The 20,029-nt window shown below is 47.3% G+C and overlaps 1 protein-coding gene across 3 annotated transcripts in view; it reads right to left on the bottom strand.

Moving 5' to 3' along the window:
• The window catches only part of TTC23 (tetratricopeptide repeat domain 23), a 99,896-nt gene that overhangs the window by 2,726 nt on the left and 77,141 nt on the right, over positions 1-20,029 (bottom strand). For 2 of the 3 annotated variants that reach the window (XM_026510372.4, XM_026510373.4), the window contains exons 8-9: positions 17,176-17,303; positions 12,533-12,682 (exon numbers count right to left, since the gene is read on the bottom strand). In XM_026510372.4, the coding sequence (XP_026366157.1) occupies positions 12,533-12,682; positions 17,176-17,303 (278 nt within the window). Of the gene's footprint in view, positions 1-2,758; positions 12,683-17,175; positions 17,304-20,029 lie in introns of all 3 variants that reach the window. The other variant, XR_008956153.1, reaches the window with a different exon arrangement.

The following is a 20,029-nucleotide window of genomic DNA, read 5'->3' as shown; positions in this document are numbered from 1 at the left end:
GTATGAGCACTTTTTAGGACAATGTGGCACCATTTAGTAATGGATAGGTATATTGTGACATGTGTGTACTGCATATGTACACTATCATAGATTTTTGATGTGCTTGTATGTATCCACATAGATGAATCTTGTGATTATAGACAGAAAAAAACAAATTGCAGATGGATGCATTATATATTATTACATATTACTATAATATATATTATATCTATCACTTATATGAAGATTAAGAAGCATGTAAAACAAGGCCATAGTAAAATAATTAAGACAACATGGGAATGATATCAAATTCAGGACAGTAGTCGTCTGGAGGTGGGGTGGGAAAGGGAATAGTGGAGACTTCAACTGTACGGGTCATGGCTTATTGCTTCTATTGAATAGTGAGCTCAAAGTTGTTCTGTTACATTCTTCATGATTTCTGCATATCTGAAATACTTTATATTTTTAAAATTTTGAATTGGTTTTTCTACATGGTAACAGCTTGAGTCAAAAAGAGTGTGAGGGTTTGAGGACTTTGTACTGAAGACTGTTTATTCGTTCTGATCTGCTAACCATTTTTAGGTCTTTGAGAAAATTAAAATGCAAGCAGCCAAAACGCTTTGTCTTCATAAGATGTGGAAAATATCAAAACCGTCTGAATGTTTGGTTCAGTCCGAGGAATTGAGAATGTGGTTCTGGAACTTGAGAATGGGGCTGTCTTCTGGAGGCAAGAAATATTATTAGACAAAGACATGACAGGGTTCTTTTTTAAAATAACAGATCCTCACTCTATTGGTTGAATTATATAAGAGCAGGAAGTTGTACCCTGGTTCTGTTATTCCATTTAGCATATGATCCAACCAAAATCCCACCCCCTCCATGCAACCAGCCCCAGCCATTCGGAATCTGCAGTGGGGCCGTGGCCAGGCCTGGCCTAGGCCACGCGCTGCTCATTCCACGGGTTTGAGCCAACACTGCCTTAATCCACAGATAAACTGTGAACTTGGGAAATTCAGGAACCTGAGAAAGTTCTGTACTGCTTCTGGGGACAGGTTTCTGACACCCACGACACTTGACAGAAACTCTTCCAGCCCCCCTCTCCTGCATGGCTCCCCGCTGTTGGAAGCCTGGGGGCGTCTCCACGCAGGGCCCGGCAGAGAAAGTGCTCAGGAAGGGACTGCAAGCAGGAAGCAAGCAGGCTTTCCCCTCACTCGTGCTTGGCAGTGAGCGGCCTCTGTCCAGGGCTAACACTTCTTCCCAGAACAGACTTCATTTTCTCCTACATGGCCAGAAATACCTTAACTCAGTGTAAAAGATCAGGTCTAATTTAAAACCCACCCGACTGCTCTGTTTACATATTTAAGGGCCTCCGATGCGGCTCATTTTGAGATGAGCTGATGTCGACATGCCTTGCTGCTGATTCGTTCACCGTGACATTAGAATTTTACTGACATTGTAACGACTATTTGAGACGGCCTGAGGTCTCAGTTTACCCTGCTTTAACAGGTGGCCTCCAAAATCCAAAAGTCAGGAGGAATTTCCATCCTACCCGTTTGGTAACCGAAGTTTCTCCCTGGCCCCTCATTCCCTAGGGAAAGACACACTAGTAGCTAAATATTCATAGATTCCTGGGAACAATGACATGGCAACTGACAGAGCTTATACAAATTCTCACTGGTTTCACTAACTACCTCCATTCCAGATCTTGTGTGCTGATCCTTTTTCCCTGGGGAAAATGTTTATAGAGAGAGTGGAGGTAGGAGAGAGGGTCACGATCAATACTCAAGCCCAAGAGAGGTGAGCCCCCCCTTCCCCATCCCTACTCCCTAGACCCCAGCAGTCTAGACTCTTCTCTTCCTGGCATTAATAGATTTTTATAAAGGCTACTACTTATCCTCATTAAGAAGATTTGCCCCAAATTCTAGCTGAAGTGAGAAGAGATGTAAAGGGATGCCAGCTAAGAGAGGGAAACGGGTCCTCAGCCCAGGGACGCCATACCAGGCACCACATCAGGAAAGAATCGTTCACCCATTATCTGGAATAGTCTCCAAGAGCTATGTTTTTAAAAGAGTGAAATAACCCCTCACTGGCCCTTACTAGAAAATGTTTACATAGCCGCGTATTTATCTAAGAAACGTAAATTGAATTTCTTAACGTTCTGCTCCTCTTAGCTAAATTTGTTTAAGCATTTTTGCGTGAAATAGGTATTTCGATTCTTTTGTTAAAAATATAGACATCGACGGAGACAAAGTCAATAAGTTGTTAATTGAACCTGCTGGGAGCCAGGCATTGTAAACATCTCTCTGAACTAAGTAAAGAACTCCCAAACCCTGGAAGTAGAACATTCGACACCATTAATAAAAACTGTTTTGTGTCCTCCACATTCTTCCAAGGCCAGCGCACTCCTATCTGAAATCAGTCCCTACCAGCTGTTTCTCATTTTTCTTTAAGTCAATAAAGAACCCTTACGTTTGCAGTGTCCAGATGAACTCTGGGGAGCCATGACATGGCTCTCATTCTCTTTGATTTTATCTGCAGGGCTTGGAAGAAGTCATTTGTGTTTCTATTATTCCTTCAACAGCAAACAAGAAGCTTTCCTCCCGCTGCAGGAAGACGAAAGGGGGGCTCCCTTCTACACTAGCTTGCAAGCTGTCCCCAGAAGGGCCACATTCCTGTTGCTTGTCTTTGTGCCCCGGGGCCCTGCCCAGGCCCTGACACCTGAGTGTGCGCCATATTTGCTAGATGAATGAATGAAGACACAAGTGGGCAAGGAGGTCACCTGAGGAGATTCTTCTATGGAGCCTGAAGACACGGTTGGACCAGAGCGCTCCAGGGATCCAGCAGCTGGCGAAACCTCCAGTACGGGAGCTTTGTTGTGGGTGCAGTGTCACAAACCTTCGCCCTCCAAATCCAGGCGAGTTCAGTAGTTGCCAGAGTGCTGTTGGCTACATGCTGCTTCTCTTAGTAGTCATCATGGCCGCCGGGGTCGTTAAGACACAACCTTAAGCATTTGATGTGGAATTTAAAAAAATTATCTTTAACATGACCGTTTGGAGAGCTAGGTTCCTAAGGGGCCCGGGAGACAAAGCAGCTGGGACAGGAGCCATCAGCTGGTTTCTTCGTAGCTCTGGTCCACCTCTGTGCCCCAGAGCTCAGGCCCTTCCCAATATGGTTGGAGGGGTGGCTTGGTGGGGGCCGCTCTGGCATGCAGGTTAGCCGACTCGGTCTACTCTGGCTTTAGAAAACCGCAACAGCTAAATACCCAAACTCACAAAAAAGTGTGTCTTCTGGTCTGGGCAGGAATCCCTCACCATCTGCAGTCAGGACTCAAGGCCATTCATTTATTTTCCTGGCAGTGCCTCTGCAGGACTGGACTGGGGCTGCTTTAGCCCTCCCTTCCCCCACCACCCTCCAGCCTTAAGTCCCAGGACTGCGCCATCCTTCCTATCAGGGAACGTCAGACAATGGAAGTGCTGATGGGACATCCTCCTTACTAATGGAGGCCGCCGGGCAGCAAGGCCGTCGCTGAAGAGCCAGCTGCAAGGCCACATGGCTCAGTACTGGAAACCCTACAGACGTTGTCACACCTGGTAAGGGTCCATGCCAAGCCTGACACAGAGTTTGTCTTTATATGAAATGAGAACAAAGCCAGAGAAAGGTACGTAAAAAAACGATCTCACACTCGAGATCTGAAATCTCTACTCCTCTTTACATGTTATCCGCTGCAACAGTAAGCCCGTGGCGGAGAATCACCCAGAAACTCATGCACTCTGCCTCTGTTTTCATGTCAGTTCTCAAGGCTGGTGTTAAGAGAAAAAGATATCAGAACCCAAAAATACGTGGAAGTGCGAAATGTCTTCAAGGTTTAGGAAAACACAAATATGCTTTCATTTACGAATTTTTACCAGGCAGGCAGAAGCGAGTTACTTAAATGACGGCCTTGGGAGACCTGAAAGGACAAACCAAAACACAATTCATCAGCTGGCATTTTCCTGCAGAAACGGGCACACGTGGGTGGGGCTCAGCTTTCCCGAGCCCTACCCAGGAACCAGCCTTGCCCTCGCTGGGCCCGCATCTTCCTCCACGCCCACTCGTTCCTGTGGCAGATGTTTGCAGAGCCCCTGCCATATGCCCCCCTGTGTCCACCTCAGTGACAGAGCAGAGAGGGCAGCCTGAAGTCCTTTGTGAAGTAACATGTGAGTTAAGGCCTGCAAGATGGGCACCAGATCGGGGGGAAGGTGGTGGTGGGGGGCCCCAGGCAGGAGGACTGGAAAGTGTTTGAGGAAGCATACTGATTCCCCTCCTCTCTTTCTCTCTCTCTCTCTCTCTCTCTCTCTCTCTCTCACACACACACACACACACACACACACCCCTGCAGCTCCCTGACCTGTAGACCCCCTGATTCTGAGCCCCACCTGCTGCACGGGTGGGTAGGAAGCCTCCCAGAAGGACAGATAAAGTGGGACCAGGGACCCCAGGACAAGGGACACGGGAGATGAGGAAGAAAGGGGGGCCCAGGGACTGCCACTTGCACAGCCGCCGAGAGCGGGCCCTGTCTGCAAAGTTCTCCCTGAGTGTCTGCTGAGCGCCTCACTCCTCACCTCCGAGCTGCCATGTGCCGTGGCTTCTATATCCTTATCGACATCCCTTGACTCCCCCACGACTTTGCTCCATCCCCTGGCCACTGTCTGGGAGCAAGCTACCATCATCTTTCTCCAGGACAACTGCAACACGAATATTTAGAGGACAAACACATCAGCCGGACTTGCTATTGGGGGGAATCCGGCTGCGTACCCATGTCAGTCAAGGCAGCTAGCTTTCTGTATAGAAGCCAGACTCGCCCATTTTGGAGCCAGACAGAGCAAGAGATCTGGACCCTCTTCAAGCCACGCCCTTTGGGCTGACTTTTCATGGCCTGTTTCCCTCCTGATGTAGAGCTCAGCCGTGCCGCCCAGGTTCTTCCTGAGCCAGCTGTGGTCACACCAGCCATCCCTTTTTTAAAATATATTTTTAAAATACTTTGTTTGTTTATTGTCAGAGACAGAGAGAGCGCACAAGCAGGGGGAGCAGCAGGCTTCCTGCTGAGCAAGGAGCCTGATGCAGGACTCGATCCCAGGACCCTGGGATCATGATATGAGTCAAAGGCAGACGCTTAACCCGCTGAGCCACCCAGGCGTCACCCACACCAGCCATTCCTGACCGTCACTCTTTCCACTTGTTTAAGGTCATGCTGAATTCATGTGGGGGATTTTGCCTTTCCCTCCGTTGCTGGCCATCCACCCATAAACTCATGGCTGTCCCGCATCTAGTGAGGCTCTGACAAATCGCCAGTCTCGGGCCGGGGCAGTCTGTCCAGACCCACAGTTCTGTGCCCTCCAGACTCCGACACCAGTTCAGGGACTTCGGAGGCACTGAGCACTCAACAAGCAATGGTTCTAATAGTTGAGGAGCTTTCCGCAGCAAACGTAGCCTAGTGTGGGGCCGACTGTGCTTTCTAAGGGAGAGCAAAGGTGGAGGGGTGCTGTGCGGGGGCTGCCCTGCCCTCGTGGGGCCTCTTCCTGGCAGCTGGTGACGCCAGGGCAGCTTGTGGCCAGCAGCGCTGGAATTCGCATTCCCACCTAGCCTATAGCAGGCAAGGGAGGCTCCACCTTTCCCCCACAGAAGGTCAAAACTGGATGACCTTGATCCTTTAACCCGCTCCCACGGTTACACTGTATCCACCGATTTACAAACAGCTTTGAGTAAGGAGCACTTGGAATGTCTTCAAGTGTGCTTCTGAACCGAAGAACAGGATTTTTTTTTTTTTAAGAACAGGATTTTTTTTGATGAGAAATTCATGTCATGACCTTACTCTCTTTCAAAAAAGGATTGGAGGGGATCTGCTGCAGCCTGGAATGGGTTAGTCAGTGACCACTAGGAAAATCAGGATCAAGGACAAATAAGTAAGACCACACCTGAAAACAGTGTGGGCTGACACGGGGCTGTGTGGGGACTCCAAATTGCTCTGGACTTCCTGGTATCCAGGGCAACCAGGAAAACACCACACAGGCTAAAGGGAAAGCAAAACCCAGTGGTCCACTGATGGAATGACAGTGCATGAATTATGTATAAAAGACAGCTGTCAACCAGAAGGCTCTGGGTGCTTGGCCGGCTGGAGGAATGGCTGGTCTAGGGTCTTGATCCGTAACCACATGAGACCCTTCCAGGGATGGCTTTCTCATCTACAGTCTATGAAGAAAAACTATTTTCCTCCGCCTTTCTTCAACCGATTCATCATAGTGGGCTTTGAATTTCTTGGAGAGAGGTCACATAATATCATGTTATTCTTTTATGGAAATGTTTTATGTTGGAAGCTGTGAAGCAGTCAGGCAGCGGACCGACCCCCTGATGATGACAGTACTTCCTAGGGAGGCCAGATGAAGGGGGGAGGCCACCCTAACTTCACCCTGTCACTGGGTCCAGGATGAGTCCCGAGAAGCTACTGACCTGGCGAACAGTCTTCAGGAATGCTTTTTTGCAGCCTTTCACCTGGATGAAAATGTTGGCTGTGATACCCATCCTAGAATCAAACCAGGTCTCTATGTTACAAAAGCATGTGGAACTTCCGCTGTGGAAATTTCCATCTGGAGCCAACAGATTTCTCCCATTGCGCCCTGCAGGCAGATGCCTTTGAAAAACAGATCAATAATATGGTTTTCCCCTCAGTAATTTAATCCCACGGTCTGCTTTGTTTCTCGTGCCTTCCTGTTTTTTCGTGCCCACAGGACCATGCCTGGGCCATTCAGCACAGGAGGGCACATCTGGAAAAGCCCGTGTTCACTGGATTCCTGTTCCAAAGTTGGAAACTTGGGGGATACAGCTGTAGTTGTGCTAACAAAGAGAGAAACACTCGGCCGGTGGCTTTAGAAAGCCGCCCCCGGCTCCACAGAGCCCAGTGCTAAGTATGGCGACTGAGAAAGTCGGGCTCAGCAGCAGATGGACGTGCAGGGCGTGTTTCAAGTCCTGTGTGTGTGCCCCAGCGTTCACAGCGTGGCCAGCCCTGTCCTCAGATGGGCACACGTGGAGAGGTGGCAGTGAGGACGGCGTGGACCACAGCGCGCATGACCGACAGACATGCAGGTTTCAACCCTTTCTTCCCACATTCTGGCAAATGGCCCGACAGCTTTAAAATGTCAAAGCCATGGTGTTCGGGGCTGAGGGTTAATGAGGCCAAACTAGAGGGAAAAAATTTCACTAACTTCCACGGCAGCCTTTGGGAGTGATGAAACCTGACAGCTTCTGGAGGCTGAGATGATTTTAAGCCCCGTCGGTGGGCGTGGGGCCCAGAACAGTGATCTCGACCTTCCCCCAGAAGCTCAAATGCAGATCCTAGGGCCCCAGCGACCCCTGCCCCAGAGTCGGATTCAGAAGGTCACCCTCATGCCGGGCTTGAAGACCCTATGCTTGCTGAACCTACTTAAGAGGAATCTGCCCATATACAACTTACTTGTTTCCAGGCACCTCGGGCCCCTCACTGGTAAGACGGGGCTCCTAAGGCGTGACCTGCGGGGCTGTGAGGATTAGGAATGACGTATGAGCCGCCCTGGGCAGCAGCCAGCCTGGTCCAGAGCATGTGGTCGGTCGTGGTAACTTCTCCGCCCCACCGGGGACAGTGGGGCCCTCATGAAGGTTCGTGTGGCCCCTGCTCAAGTTTCCTGGGCATCTGCTACTATTTGCCAGCTTCCCCCATTCCTGGGGTCCCTCCCCGGCCCAGAGTTGAGTGGCGAGGCTGAACCCTTGGAAGAGGAATCACAGTGGAGTCTCCCAAGAGCAGGCAGTGACTCAGCCAGGAAAACCTTGCCCTCTCCTCCTCCTTCTGCTGCTCTGTGGCACCCTGGACCCCACTGGATCCTGCCGCTTTCTAAAGCAACCTCACTTCCCTCCCCCCTTCCATCCCTGGGACAATGTGGGGGGAGGGAAGGCTGGGTGTTGCTGTGACCGCCATATCACAGAGGAGAAACCTGCAGCCTTGCCTTGATTCTTGGCCCATTCCAGTCCATTCTCAACACTGTCCTCATATGATTTTTTTTTTTTTTTAATCCAAAGTACAGATAGAGACCTGTGGTGCCCTGCTTAACATTCCCTTCATGGCTCCCAGCTGCTGAGAGCAACATTCAGAAAACATTTTCTGCAAAGGGCCACACGGTAAATACTGTGGGCTTCGCAGGCCAAGAGACAAACATCGAGGCTTACTGTGTAGGCATGTACGTAACAAGAGGGAGAGCAAACTTCCTCGAGTTTGTTTTATTAAGGAAATTATGAGTAGGTATTTTTGTCTTCTAGTTTTACTCAGGAGAAGAATGGGTTTCTTTTTTGGTGCAGGTAAGATTTCCCTTAGTGGGGGCTCAGTTAATGTTCCTTATACTTCAATCAATTTATGATCACCTGTAAATTGATGACGTTTTATGACTATCTGTAAAAACCATTTTTAACTTGGCTTATATCCTTAACTATAATGAACTAAACGCAGGCAGTGAACTGGCCATTGTTTGGGACTCCTGCTTAAAGGATCAAGTCTCAGCCCCTTAACCTACAAACATGGCTGCAGAGACTTGCCCCCATGTCTTTCGCCGACGATTTCCCGACAGATGGTCGGCCCTAACTAGTTTTTGCTTCTTAAATAGGCTTCACTTTCTCGTCCCTGAACCTCTCTTTCCACCCCATTTCCAACCTGGGAATCCCTGTATCTGCTAGGCTACACTCTTTTTCAGGACTACTTATCTGTGGACACCTTCCTGAAGCCCCTTCCCTCCCATAGATCCCAGTGTGGACCTGGAGAACTTAGCACCTAATACCACAGTTGGGGGTTTACGGTCTGCAACTTCCTCACCGGCCTGGAATATTCTCAAGGGAGGAAGCTACTGCATGCCTACTGGGCTCATTGCACAAGCTTCAAAAACAGGGAAGGGCTGTAGGGACCCTGTCCCAGGTCTTCTGACTATGGGACTGTGTTTCCTGCACCATCTCCAACCTGGGCCACCCAGCCGCCTTGAGGGCACCATGTTCTTACACACTACCAAGCCCCCAGCCTCAGCAAATTGATCCAGGGTGAGCACTTGATTCACGCCAGGTCTATCGCCCTTTCCCTAGGATCTTTCAAGCTGTGAGTGAGAAATGGCACAGGGGTAGGAAGTAAAACTCTGGAGCGCTGGCAGCCATGATCTCCGTCTTGAAGGGAGACACTGCCATGACAGAGGAGGAAGAGGATGTGGAGGGAGAAGCAGGCAGGAGTCTGGGGCAGAGATAGCCCTGGAACATTCTCCTGAGGCTCAGCTGCACCCTGCTCTGCTAATCATCTGCCTATTGGTCCTTCTCTGGAAACCACAAGACAAGAGATAACCCTTTATACCTGAGCTAGTTTGACTGTTTTCTGTCCGTGGTAGTCCAAAGACTCCTTCTTATCCTGATCTTGGCCTTCTCCCCACTGTGTCACTGGTTCCCAAGTGTTTTTTTAAGGATAGGAAGCCCTTGTTCAAACAAAATCTTGCTGAGAAGCCTGAGATGTGCAAGGTGAAGCACAGGATAGATAGCATAGCCCCGTAGTCCTTGGTGTCAAAGCCCCACTCCGCCAACTCCTGACCTCGCAATCAATGCTGAGACACTTCGCCTTTTAGCCTCAGTTTCCCTCTTTGTAAAAAACAGAGTAGAGGTATCCAACTCTTTGGGTTGTTATAGGGCTTAAGTAAGTTAATATACGTAAATCGTTCAACACAGTGTCAGGTGTGTTAACAATGGGGTCAGTAAGTATTAGGTCAGAACCAGAGGGTGGAGAAACCCAGGGCAACTGCCACCTTAGCTTCCCTCCTCAGTTTTCCCTCAATAATGTCTTTGGCACATGTATGATGTTTAAATGATCGGAAATGATTAGTTTAACATATCTTCCTGCTTAGACTGGAAAGTCTTGTGGAGGCAAGAAGCATATTTGTCTTGATCATTGTTTTTCCCCAGGTCTACTGAGCATAGCTACTGGAGCACTGAAGATGACTGATAACTGCCGTTGATTATGTGGTAATAGATGTATGCATCACTCACCTTGTTAAAAAATAGGCACCACCCATGTTACCAAACCTGATGCTTTCTGCCACAGATTCAGAAAAGTCATAAGAAGAGAAGAAGGCTCAATGCACAGGGCAGCCCACTCAGAACTAAAGTTAATCCTTTTGGTTTGGTCAGTTATGTTACTTAGAGGTTCCCAGGTTTTCCCCACTTTAAAACTAATTCATGTAATGAAAACACAACGTGACAAAATTTATGAGATGCATTTAAAGCAATAAGAAAAGGAAAAGTCACAGCCTAAAACACTATCTCAGTACAAATGAAAACAAATGAATTCAATTCGCAATTTGAAAAGGAAAAACTCCAACAAAGTATAACAAAATAAGTCACAAGAAAAGAAAGAATAAAGATAAAATCAGAAATTAGTGAAACAGAATAGGAAGGCAATTGACGTATGGAGTTTGAAAAGCTGACAAAATAGACAAACCACTAACTCAATGAAAAAAGTGAGGAAATCCAAATATAAAATGAAGAAATTACAATGGGAAGATAACTAAGAAAAAAGTAGAAATTTAAAAAATTCATGAGATTACTTTGCAAATCTCCATGCAAATCAATCTGAAAACAATAGTGAAATAGACAAATACAGTTTCCTAAAATGACCTCATCAGTAATAGAAAGCTTCAACAGAGCAATTTTTTATAGCGGAATAGAGAAGATTGTCAAGAAATCCCTGCCATTCAAAAAAAGCACCAGACCTAAAGAGCTTCACAGGAGGTACAAACCTTTAAAGACTAGTTTTAGTACTGCATAAATTCCTTTAGGCATGGAAAATAAAGGTAAATTTCCAAATTATTTTTATGAAGAAAATATTACATTGTTACTTAAACAAATATCACTTACCAATACTGGTGCAAAATACCCCAAATAAATGTTAGCAAACACAATCAACATTGTACTGAGAAAATAGTTCAATATGACTAAGGGGATTTATTCCAGGAATGCAAGGTTGGTTCACTATTATAATAAGATAAACCATATTAAGTGATCTAACAAGAATCATATGATTATGATTATTTCCATTGATGCTGAAAAAGCCTTTGATAAAATCCAGCACTTACTTCTAATAAAAAAAAAAGTCATGAAAATAGAAATTGATGGATACTTCCTTATTATGATAAAACATATAAACCTTAGTCCAAAGCCAGCATCTACTATATGAAGAATCACTAGAGGCATTTCCACTAAGATCAGAACAAGACAAGGATGCCTATTATCTCCACCATAACTTATTATTGTACTAGAGGTATGAGCCAATGCAATTAGACAAGAAAAATCAGAGGCATAAGAATTGGAAAACAGAAAGTAAAAGTATTTCCAGATGATGTAATAGTACACCTGAAAAACCTGAAAGGACTAATGCTCAAATTAAACAAGAATTAAGCAAGCTAGAAAAACAAAAAATAACAGAGAGAAACCAACAGTTTGCATGCACATACACACATTACAAACAGTCAAAAGATATAATACTAGATAAAACTCCATTTAGAACAGCATTAAGGAAGAGGAAATGCTTAGACATCAGCCTACGAAGAAATGTGCAGAATTTATATAAAGAACACTTTAAAATGTGCTTGAACGATACATAAGTAGACATGAGCAAATATAAAGACATCCCTTGTTTTGGGGTAGAATGACTATATCATAAAAGACGTCAGTCCTCCGGAAGTAAACTTATAAATAACACGATCCTCCAAAAAATACCACCAAACTTCCTATGGAGCTAGACAAATTGATCCTAAAATTCATGTGGAAAAATAAATATGCAAAAATGTCTAAAAACTTGATACTCTTGGGAGATTAAAAAAACCATGAGGGGAGTCAAGTCCTACCAGCTATTAAATCATGCTATGAAATCTCTATAAATAAGACAATGAGGCACTGGAATTTGAATAAACAAAAAGACAAAGGGAAGAGCATAGAAATCTAGAAATCCACTCAAGTATATACAGAAGTGTAGTTCATGATGAAAGCGTTCTTTTCAAATCACTGGAGCACGGATGGGCTCTTGATAAAACGGTGCTGGGCAACTGGGCGGCCACTTGAAAAAAAGATAACATTAGATCCTTACGTCACACCTGCCACACAAACAAACCCCAGATTTAAAAAGAAACAAACATATATATACTAGAAGAACACACACAAGAATTCAAGAATTCCTCCGTAAACCGATTGTACATAAAGAGTACAATTAAAGATTGATAAATTGCCCTAGGCAAAAATGTGAAAATATCTGCATGGTAAAAAAATCATTGATAATTCATTTAACAACATATGTGTATAGGAGGATTCTGTATTGTTTATCCAAAAAGTGTTGGTTTAGCTTGACTGCAGAAGTGATGTCATCTTACCTAAATCAGCCACGGATAAAAGTTTCACTTAAAAACAGCATGGTGGAGGGAGAGAAAGTGCCCCGTGGGGAGAGTTCTCTCCACGTTAGTATTGGCTCCAGCTTTACCTTCCTCAGTTTCTTGTGGGCCCCACGGTGGTTCCCCTGCGCCAGGTCGGCCCCACCCAACAGCCGGTAGGTCTCCGCCACCTCGGGACTGAGATCACCAAACACTGCCACTTTGGTTTCCAGGGACTCTCTCAGGATTGAGGTTGCTCTCTGTGAAAGGAATAAAGGGTACAGCCTGGTTAGAAAGTTCAAAGGCTGTTAAGATCAACGCCCCTTAAGAAAGTGATGTAACTGGGGGCGGCTGGGTGACTCAGGCCCTTGGATTCGGCTCATGGAATCGAGCCCCGGGTCGGGCTCCACACTCAGCAGGAGTCTGCTCGGAAGTTCTCCCCCTCTGCCCCTCCCACCACTCACACTCTCTCTCAAATAAATTAATAAATCTTTAAAAAAAAAAAAAGGGAAACAATGTAACTGCTGTGTATTTTTACTTTTCAGGGCTTGGGTTTGGGTAGTGTCTCGTGAGCTGAGCCTACTTTCCTCTTTAAACAGGGACACGGGAAACAGCATGTATGGGGGCAGGGAGGTATTACCTATGGAGACAGAATGCAGGAAGGACACCCGGAGAACAAAGCCACCTGAGGTATTACAGGAATTCATTTTAGCCGAGTAGTAAGATCAGAAGCCAACGTGTTGTGTCCTTTATGTGCCAAGAACTGGGCTGAAGAGTTTCCCTGCGTGAGCTCATTTAATTGTCTCCTTTCGGTAAGTACAGTGTTAATCCTCACTGAACAGAGGAGGAAACTGAGGCACAGAGCAGCAGAGAAAGTGGCTCAGGATCAGAGAGCTCCCCAGTGGCAGACCTAGGATCTGAACCCGGCCTGTAATTTCAATCCTTTTCAGTTGCAGGCTCTTTTCCCTCTGTGCACAGTGATGTTCTTACGTAAGTGAAAATTAGAGTTTCCTGGCAATTTACGGACTTCAAAACATCCAGAATATATTCCAGGGGTTTCTATTTTTCATAAGAAATAGTTTAGGAAACCAAAAGCAAACATTCTAACATGGCAAAAAATTAAATATATTTGACATTTTGCTTGGTTTATCAGATTTCTTTACACCAACATGGAATAAAAAACATGAGTTGGTCAGAAACCAGGATCTTCTGACATTAATCTCTTCAGTCAGATCCCAAGACGTGCAGAGGGAAAGCCCTGCCTGTCCATCCCCCACATTTCTGCGGCAATTCTTCCACGGTCTTGTACTTTCATGAAAGCATGATTACGGCTACGGAACACAAATGCTGAATTTGAGAGCCAAATAAGGCTGGAACCAGTTAAAGGGCTTCTCCACCAAATGGCCCCGAAGGCATCCTGATAAGCCCTCCCCAGACAGAAGGAGCTGGCAAAGCTGTACTCAGTTTATGGGCAATAATATGAGTTAAGTGCTAGGGGTGGGGTATGGGGTGTGGAAGAGCGAAGGCATTGATGACGCAGGAACAACTTCTTCGTGGAAAGATGGAATCACCCTAAGAGCAGAGACACTGTAAATTGCGAAGTGTGTGACCTACCTCGGTGCGTGGGGGACTTGCCCGATGCCGAAGCCCATCATGTCCTTTGCGCCCCCCCCCCCAGCATCTGTGAGCAAGGGTTTGGCAAGGTGCAGGAGTTGGGCTTGGCACTTTGTCCACGGAAATTGGTTGTCAGGTTTTGAGGAGCCAATGATGGAAAGAAGAGCCAGACTCTTTTTGCTAAATGAGGCTTTCAATGCCATCTCTAGCCCGATGGCGGAAACTAGAGAGCGATGTGCGTGAACTTGAACGGCAGGTGGAGACGGCAATGGAAGCGACGTCACATGGGAGGAAACTGAGACGGCGTCAGTCTGTGAGAGGTAGAAGAGCTTAATGGAGAGGAAGGAAGGAAAAATAGGACCTGGGTGGGCTGAGGAGAGGGCGCATGGGAAACTGGGAGCCCCGGGGTGCAGTGGGAGAAGGGCAGGCCAGCCAGCGGGCTCATCTGCCTGCAGCACAGGGAGTAGGAAGGGGAGCAGGGGGAGATGAGGCGGGAGTCACAGGCCGGGCTGGTGGTTGGTGGAGGGCTCTCGTGCCAGGCGCGGGAGTTTGGATTTTCTTACGCGGAATAAGAAGCTGGAGAAGTTTCTTTAGCGGGAAAGCAGGAAAGAAAGCAGAAGGTTCTTGGGCAGGAAACTAGATGATAAACCCACACAAGAGTCTTAATCTGTGGAGGAGTGCCCCTCACTTACATTTTACCTTAAAAGGCATTTTCCTTCCCAAAGATCACCTTCCTACTAGGGCAGGGTTCTAGCCCACGTACGGGCTGTGATCTCATCGGGGGTGGTCTGAGCACAGGGTCGTGCTCAGGCTGGGACTGTCCTCGGGCCCAGCCTTGTTGGCCAACTCCTGCGAGAACCCACAGGGAGAGGGCTGCAGCCAGGGTGAGCACTGTGCCAGGCCGCCACGTCTGGTTGGGTGGGTTGTGTCATGCACAAGGGCAGGAGAGCGAGAACGGCTGAAAGCCAGCCTGTGCGCCGCTCTCCAAGCAATGTGCTCTGGCACGAGCCGCATGCGCCCGAGGAAGACGCAGCTTCTTCTGTTCTCACCAGGGCACCAGAAGGGCTGGAGGGGACCGAACAAAAAGAGCCAGTTTGCTAAAATCTCCCAGGGAGGCCGAAGGGAGCGAGGTACATCTTTAGTTCAATACCACTGATTTGGGTGACGAGGGCGAGGGCGAGGGTGAGGGCGGTGAAGTCTGGCATCGGTGACAGACACCAGGGCAGGAAGCCAGATAAGGACGTGTGGCAGCCAGACCAGTAAGGCGACCCACAGCCAAGCACCCCCCCACCCATCTGCCCACGGCTCCCCACCACCAGCAAGAGGGTCCCTGCTCTCACGGAATCCGGTCCAGTCAGGGGAGAGAGAGTACACAGCCACACACAGCTAACTATTCTCATTATATTGTTACAGTATTCCTGTACCATGCTTATATATTGTTTTTTAATTATTTATTTGAGAGAGAGAGAGAGAGAGCACGAGCGGGAGGGGCAGAGGGAGAGAGAATCCCAAGCCGACTCTGCACTCAGCACGGAGCCCGACATGGGGATCGATCTCATGACCCCAAGATCATGACCTGACCCGAAACCAACAGTCAGACGCTCAAGCGACTGTGCCACCCAAGCACCCCTTATCCTATTATTATGTCACAAAGGATTCTATGATGAACAATAATGGGAAGAATCTAATGATGACTGGGGAAAGGAATTAGGCAAGCTGATGAGTCCTCAAAGATGGATCTGCATCAACCAGGACATCAGCGAGGAAGAGCCTTCCGAGAGCAGGAAACGAAAGCTGGCACTTCCCGGAAGTGAGGATTAGAAAAGTCAATGTGGCCGCAACAGACTGGGGGAGGGGGGAAAATGGGACCGGAAACGTCAGCAGAATCCAGATCACGTTGAAAGTATTGTGAGACATACAAGATTCTGATTTATTTTCAGGGCCCTGAGAAGCCATTGGAGTATTTTGCAAATAGGGTTCACTGATGAGCCCTGTGTTTTGAAAAGATCACCATCACTTCCTTATTCAGAATGGATGAGGAAAAAAGGGAAGCGTGGAAAAGGCAGCTGGGGACCAGCGTCTGTTTGAGTGGTCCAGGCAGGAGGTGATGACTGGCGGAGGTGGACATGATAGCCGGTACGTCCTGGAGGTAAAGATGACGGAGGAGCAGGAAGGGGTAAGGCATGATGTGGGCAGGTTCCCCCTGTCCTCCCCCAGACTTCTGACCTGAGCACTCTCCATAGAACTTCTCCAGGTATTCTGGAAGCTGAGGGCCCTGGAAGGCCCCTTTCTACTTAGTTAGGTGATCCAGGAATTTATGGAAACTCATTTGTTATGGTTACTGTAGTCCAACTTTGGCCTGAGGAACATGCGTGCATCCAAACCAAAACCCCATGTTCCTTAAGGTCTTATCAACTGAGACAAGGGTGGGGGGTTAAAGGCTAGGACAGAGCTGTGGGGGAGGTCGACAGAATAAGAAATGCAAGCTTTTCATCTCAAAGATTTGCTTTGATAGATTCAGTTGAAAAAAAAAATCTATATAAATCAAGCCACAGCCAGTGGCTTTCTGGTAGCTGTTAGGCTTTGCATGGAATACGTTCCCAAGGGTTTAATTACCAGTGAATATAAGCTCTGGGTCTTGTTCCATTTTTACAAGCCATAAAAAAGTATGCTTGTATGGTTCAAAGGACTGTGAGCTGTAACTTCTGTGCTATGGAGCTCTCATTAGAAATGTACATTCCATCCACAACCCAAAATAAGGAGAGAGGGATCAGGCGTGTTAACTGCCACCTTCTATCCCAGCCAGAACCACAGGCTGTAAGAGGCAGAATCCAGATCACGCTGAAGGTATTGTGAGACATACAAGACAAAACCTCTGGGTTTTCAAGGTTTCTAGTTTTTTAGGATCCTTTGGGGGGGGGGCATGGCATCTACATTCTTATAAATAGTTCTCATTTCCCAAGACTGAGTATCTGGGAGCTGCCCAAGAGAGGCCACCTGGCTTTATTCATCCCTGTCCCCGCGGGAGCCCGGCACATGCCTCGGACATAGGAGGCTTCACGGATGCTTGCAGAGCGAAGGGGTAGCCCTTTGCATATCAACTCATGTCAACAGTCAACTCCGGTCCAAACTCACTTACCTCTTTCTGTCCAGTGACTTGTAGGAAACGGCAATAGTCATCTTGAATGGAAAGAAATTTGGCTTTTCCCGTCCCTTCAGCATCCTTAAGCTTAGCCATGCTCTCTTCAAAATACCGCTCAGCCACATCTGAAGAAAAGCGGCACAACGACATTTGAAGAGTGCTTGCAGAGTTGAAGCGGAAACAGGGTAAATATGCTTTTAGTGGTGGTGCGCTGCGTGAAAGTAATAAGTATTTAGACAAGAGGACCTAGTTAATCTGCCTGTTTTTCCGAAAAGGTTTAGGTCTCAGAAGGATACGGCAATTTACAATTTCCTTTCCTGGGTTTTCATACATTTTAGCTCTCCCAGCAATACGTTAAGCAAAGCTAATGCAAACGGGGAAAATATTCCCCAGACCCGAACACGCTGGTAACGTTTTCAGGTTGATTAACCATTAATTCTTCCTATAAGTCTGGTGCTGCTCACTGAGGTGGCTCCAAGGGTCCACTGACTTTAATGGACTCTGTTATCTAAGAACCTAGTTTTACAACCTGAAAATTTGGGAAAATATGGCCGACATGCCACGGAAGGAAGAAACCCAACCATTCCAAACACATAAACATACCGGTCATAATATAATAAACATATTTTTAAACATATGCCAACCTTGAAAGTGAGAAAAAGCAAACCTCAGGTACGGAAAATGAAGAAGGAACTAGAAGCTGGAGCAGTGAGTGGGGCTGAAACTGAATGGTCCATGAGGGTATTAGAAAACAGGTATATTCTACAAGGGTGAGGACTAGAGAGGAGGCCCGAGGACTGGGCGTGGTAGGAAGATGGACTAGAGGCTCTAGAAAACGCCAGTGTGGTAGGCAGAACTCTAGGATGGCACCATATTCCCCTCACCTTGGTCTAATCCCTCCCCTGTGATGATGCGTAGAACTTGCTGATATGATGAGATATTACTCCTGGGATGAGGTGACGTGAAATGACGTGGTTGATTTTAAGGAAGTGAGATTATCCCTTGGGCTTAACCAACTCACGTGAGCCTTTTAAAAGCCGAGTTTTCGCCAGCTGGTAGCAGCAAAGGCAGCCAGAGAGAGATTCAAAGCATAAGAGGGATTTGACAAGGAGGTTCTCCATTGGTGAGATGGAAAGAACCATGGTGTAAGGACCCAAGAGTGGCCTGTAGGCACCGAGAGAGGTCCCTGGCCAATAGCCAGCAAGCAGATGGGGATTTCAGTCCTACAACCGAAAGGAAGTGAATTCTGCTAATAACAGGAATGAGCTTGGAAAGGGACCCCGTGCTCCAGCTGAGAATGTAGCTGGCTGGCGGCTTGCTTTTAGGCTGACAGCTTGATTTCAGCCTGAGCTCGATTTAAGCCAGCCTTACAGGGCTAGACTTCTGACCTATGGAACCGAGTTAATAAATGGGTGCAAGCAATCATCATTTGTTGTGCAGCAAAAGGAAACTAACACAGTCAGGAATCCCTACAATGGAGATAAAAGCGATTGTACTGGTCCGAGGTGAGGCCTCACAGTTGTCCCACCAGAGGCCACCCATGGCTAGAAAAATCGCATCTGAGACAGGGCCACAGAATATGGGGCAGGCACACGTGTGAGGTCTGAATCTTCATCACTGCTTAGTCTGGAAATTCTGAACCGAGGAATTAACTAGGAACGGGTCTGAAACTGGAGAAATCACAGGGCTCCAGCAGAGGGGTCAACAAACTTCTTTTGTGAAGGACCACGTGGTAAATAGTTTAGGCTTCGGGGGGGCCACACGGGCTCTGTCTCAGCTATTCAACTCTGCTGCTGACGCACAGGAGCGTCCATAAATGAATGGTAACACACGAATGAACGAGCGTGGCTGTACATGGCGGCCGACCGGGCATTTCCTCTTGGAAATCTCACATGCATCGTGTGGTGCAAACATACACGAGCAAAAAGATAAAACCTAATTTCCTGCGTCTTTACATTTGCTCCGCATTTGCTTATTTCCCCTCTATCACCTCCAATTTTCTATTTGTGCGTCCTTGCTATTTTCTGATTAAACCAGCTGGTGTTTTCTCTATTTTAATACCTTTTCCAAAGGATCACCCCTTGAATCCATTTTTCTCATACTGCGACGTGAGTGCCAGTGCTTCCAAAGACGCCCGCATGAACGCAGGACTCCAGAAGTCACGCAGGAACAGGAATTGGGTCAGCTGTTCCTGACGCTGCACTTGGAGCCCGGGTTCGGGCTTCAGCTCTGCTGCCTTCTAGCTGCGTGCGCCACATCCCTGACCTCAATGCCCGCATCCGAAAAGGGGGGACACGACACTAGCACCTTCTTTATAGGGTTGTTAGGAGTAAATGGGTTCATGCATATAACAACTGAGGATATGCCTAACACCTAGTCCGTGCTCCATAAATGGTTATTGTGTGAATTCAGGGACAGCTTTGAAGATCGTGGTCATGGACCTCTCTTGCCCATGCCAGGCTGACCAGCAGGGACACCGGAAGCAGAGGTGGACATGAAGGCATTAAGAGGACAGAAGCACTATGAAAACACAGTGGTCAAAAGGCACGGAAGATGGGGCTCATCTGTACCCCATGCACACCTTGAGAGTTCCGAGAACACCTGAAATTCACACTGGGCATGCTGGGGTCTCAAGAAATGATTCGAGTACACTCCATGTGATCTGTTTTAGAGAGGGGACACCCGGCGATGTGTCTATCGAAGCTAGTCAACCAAGAGGACAGTTAGGTCTGAGAACAAGTAAGCTTCATTTCTCTGCAAGATCTACTTTGCTTGGAACCAAGGCAGTTGCCGGGCAGAAGCCGGAATTCTGCGGTGAGACAAAGTCTCCTGGAGAGGTCTCAGTGCCTGC

The sequence above is a fragment of the Ursus arctos genome, unplaced genomic scaffold, assembly GCF_023065955.2.
Source record: "Ursus arctos isolate Adak ecotype North America unplaced genomic scaffold, UrsArc2.0 scaffold_28, whole genome shotgun sequence".
Taxonomy (NCBI): Eukaryota; Metazoa; Chordata; class Mammalia; order Carnivora; family Ursidae; genus Ursus; species Ursus arctos.
Note: the sequence above shows the minus strand (reverse complement) of the source record. Positions and strands in the feature narration are given on the sequence as shown.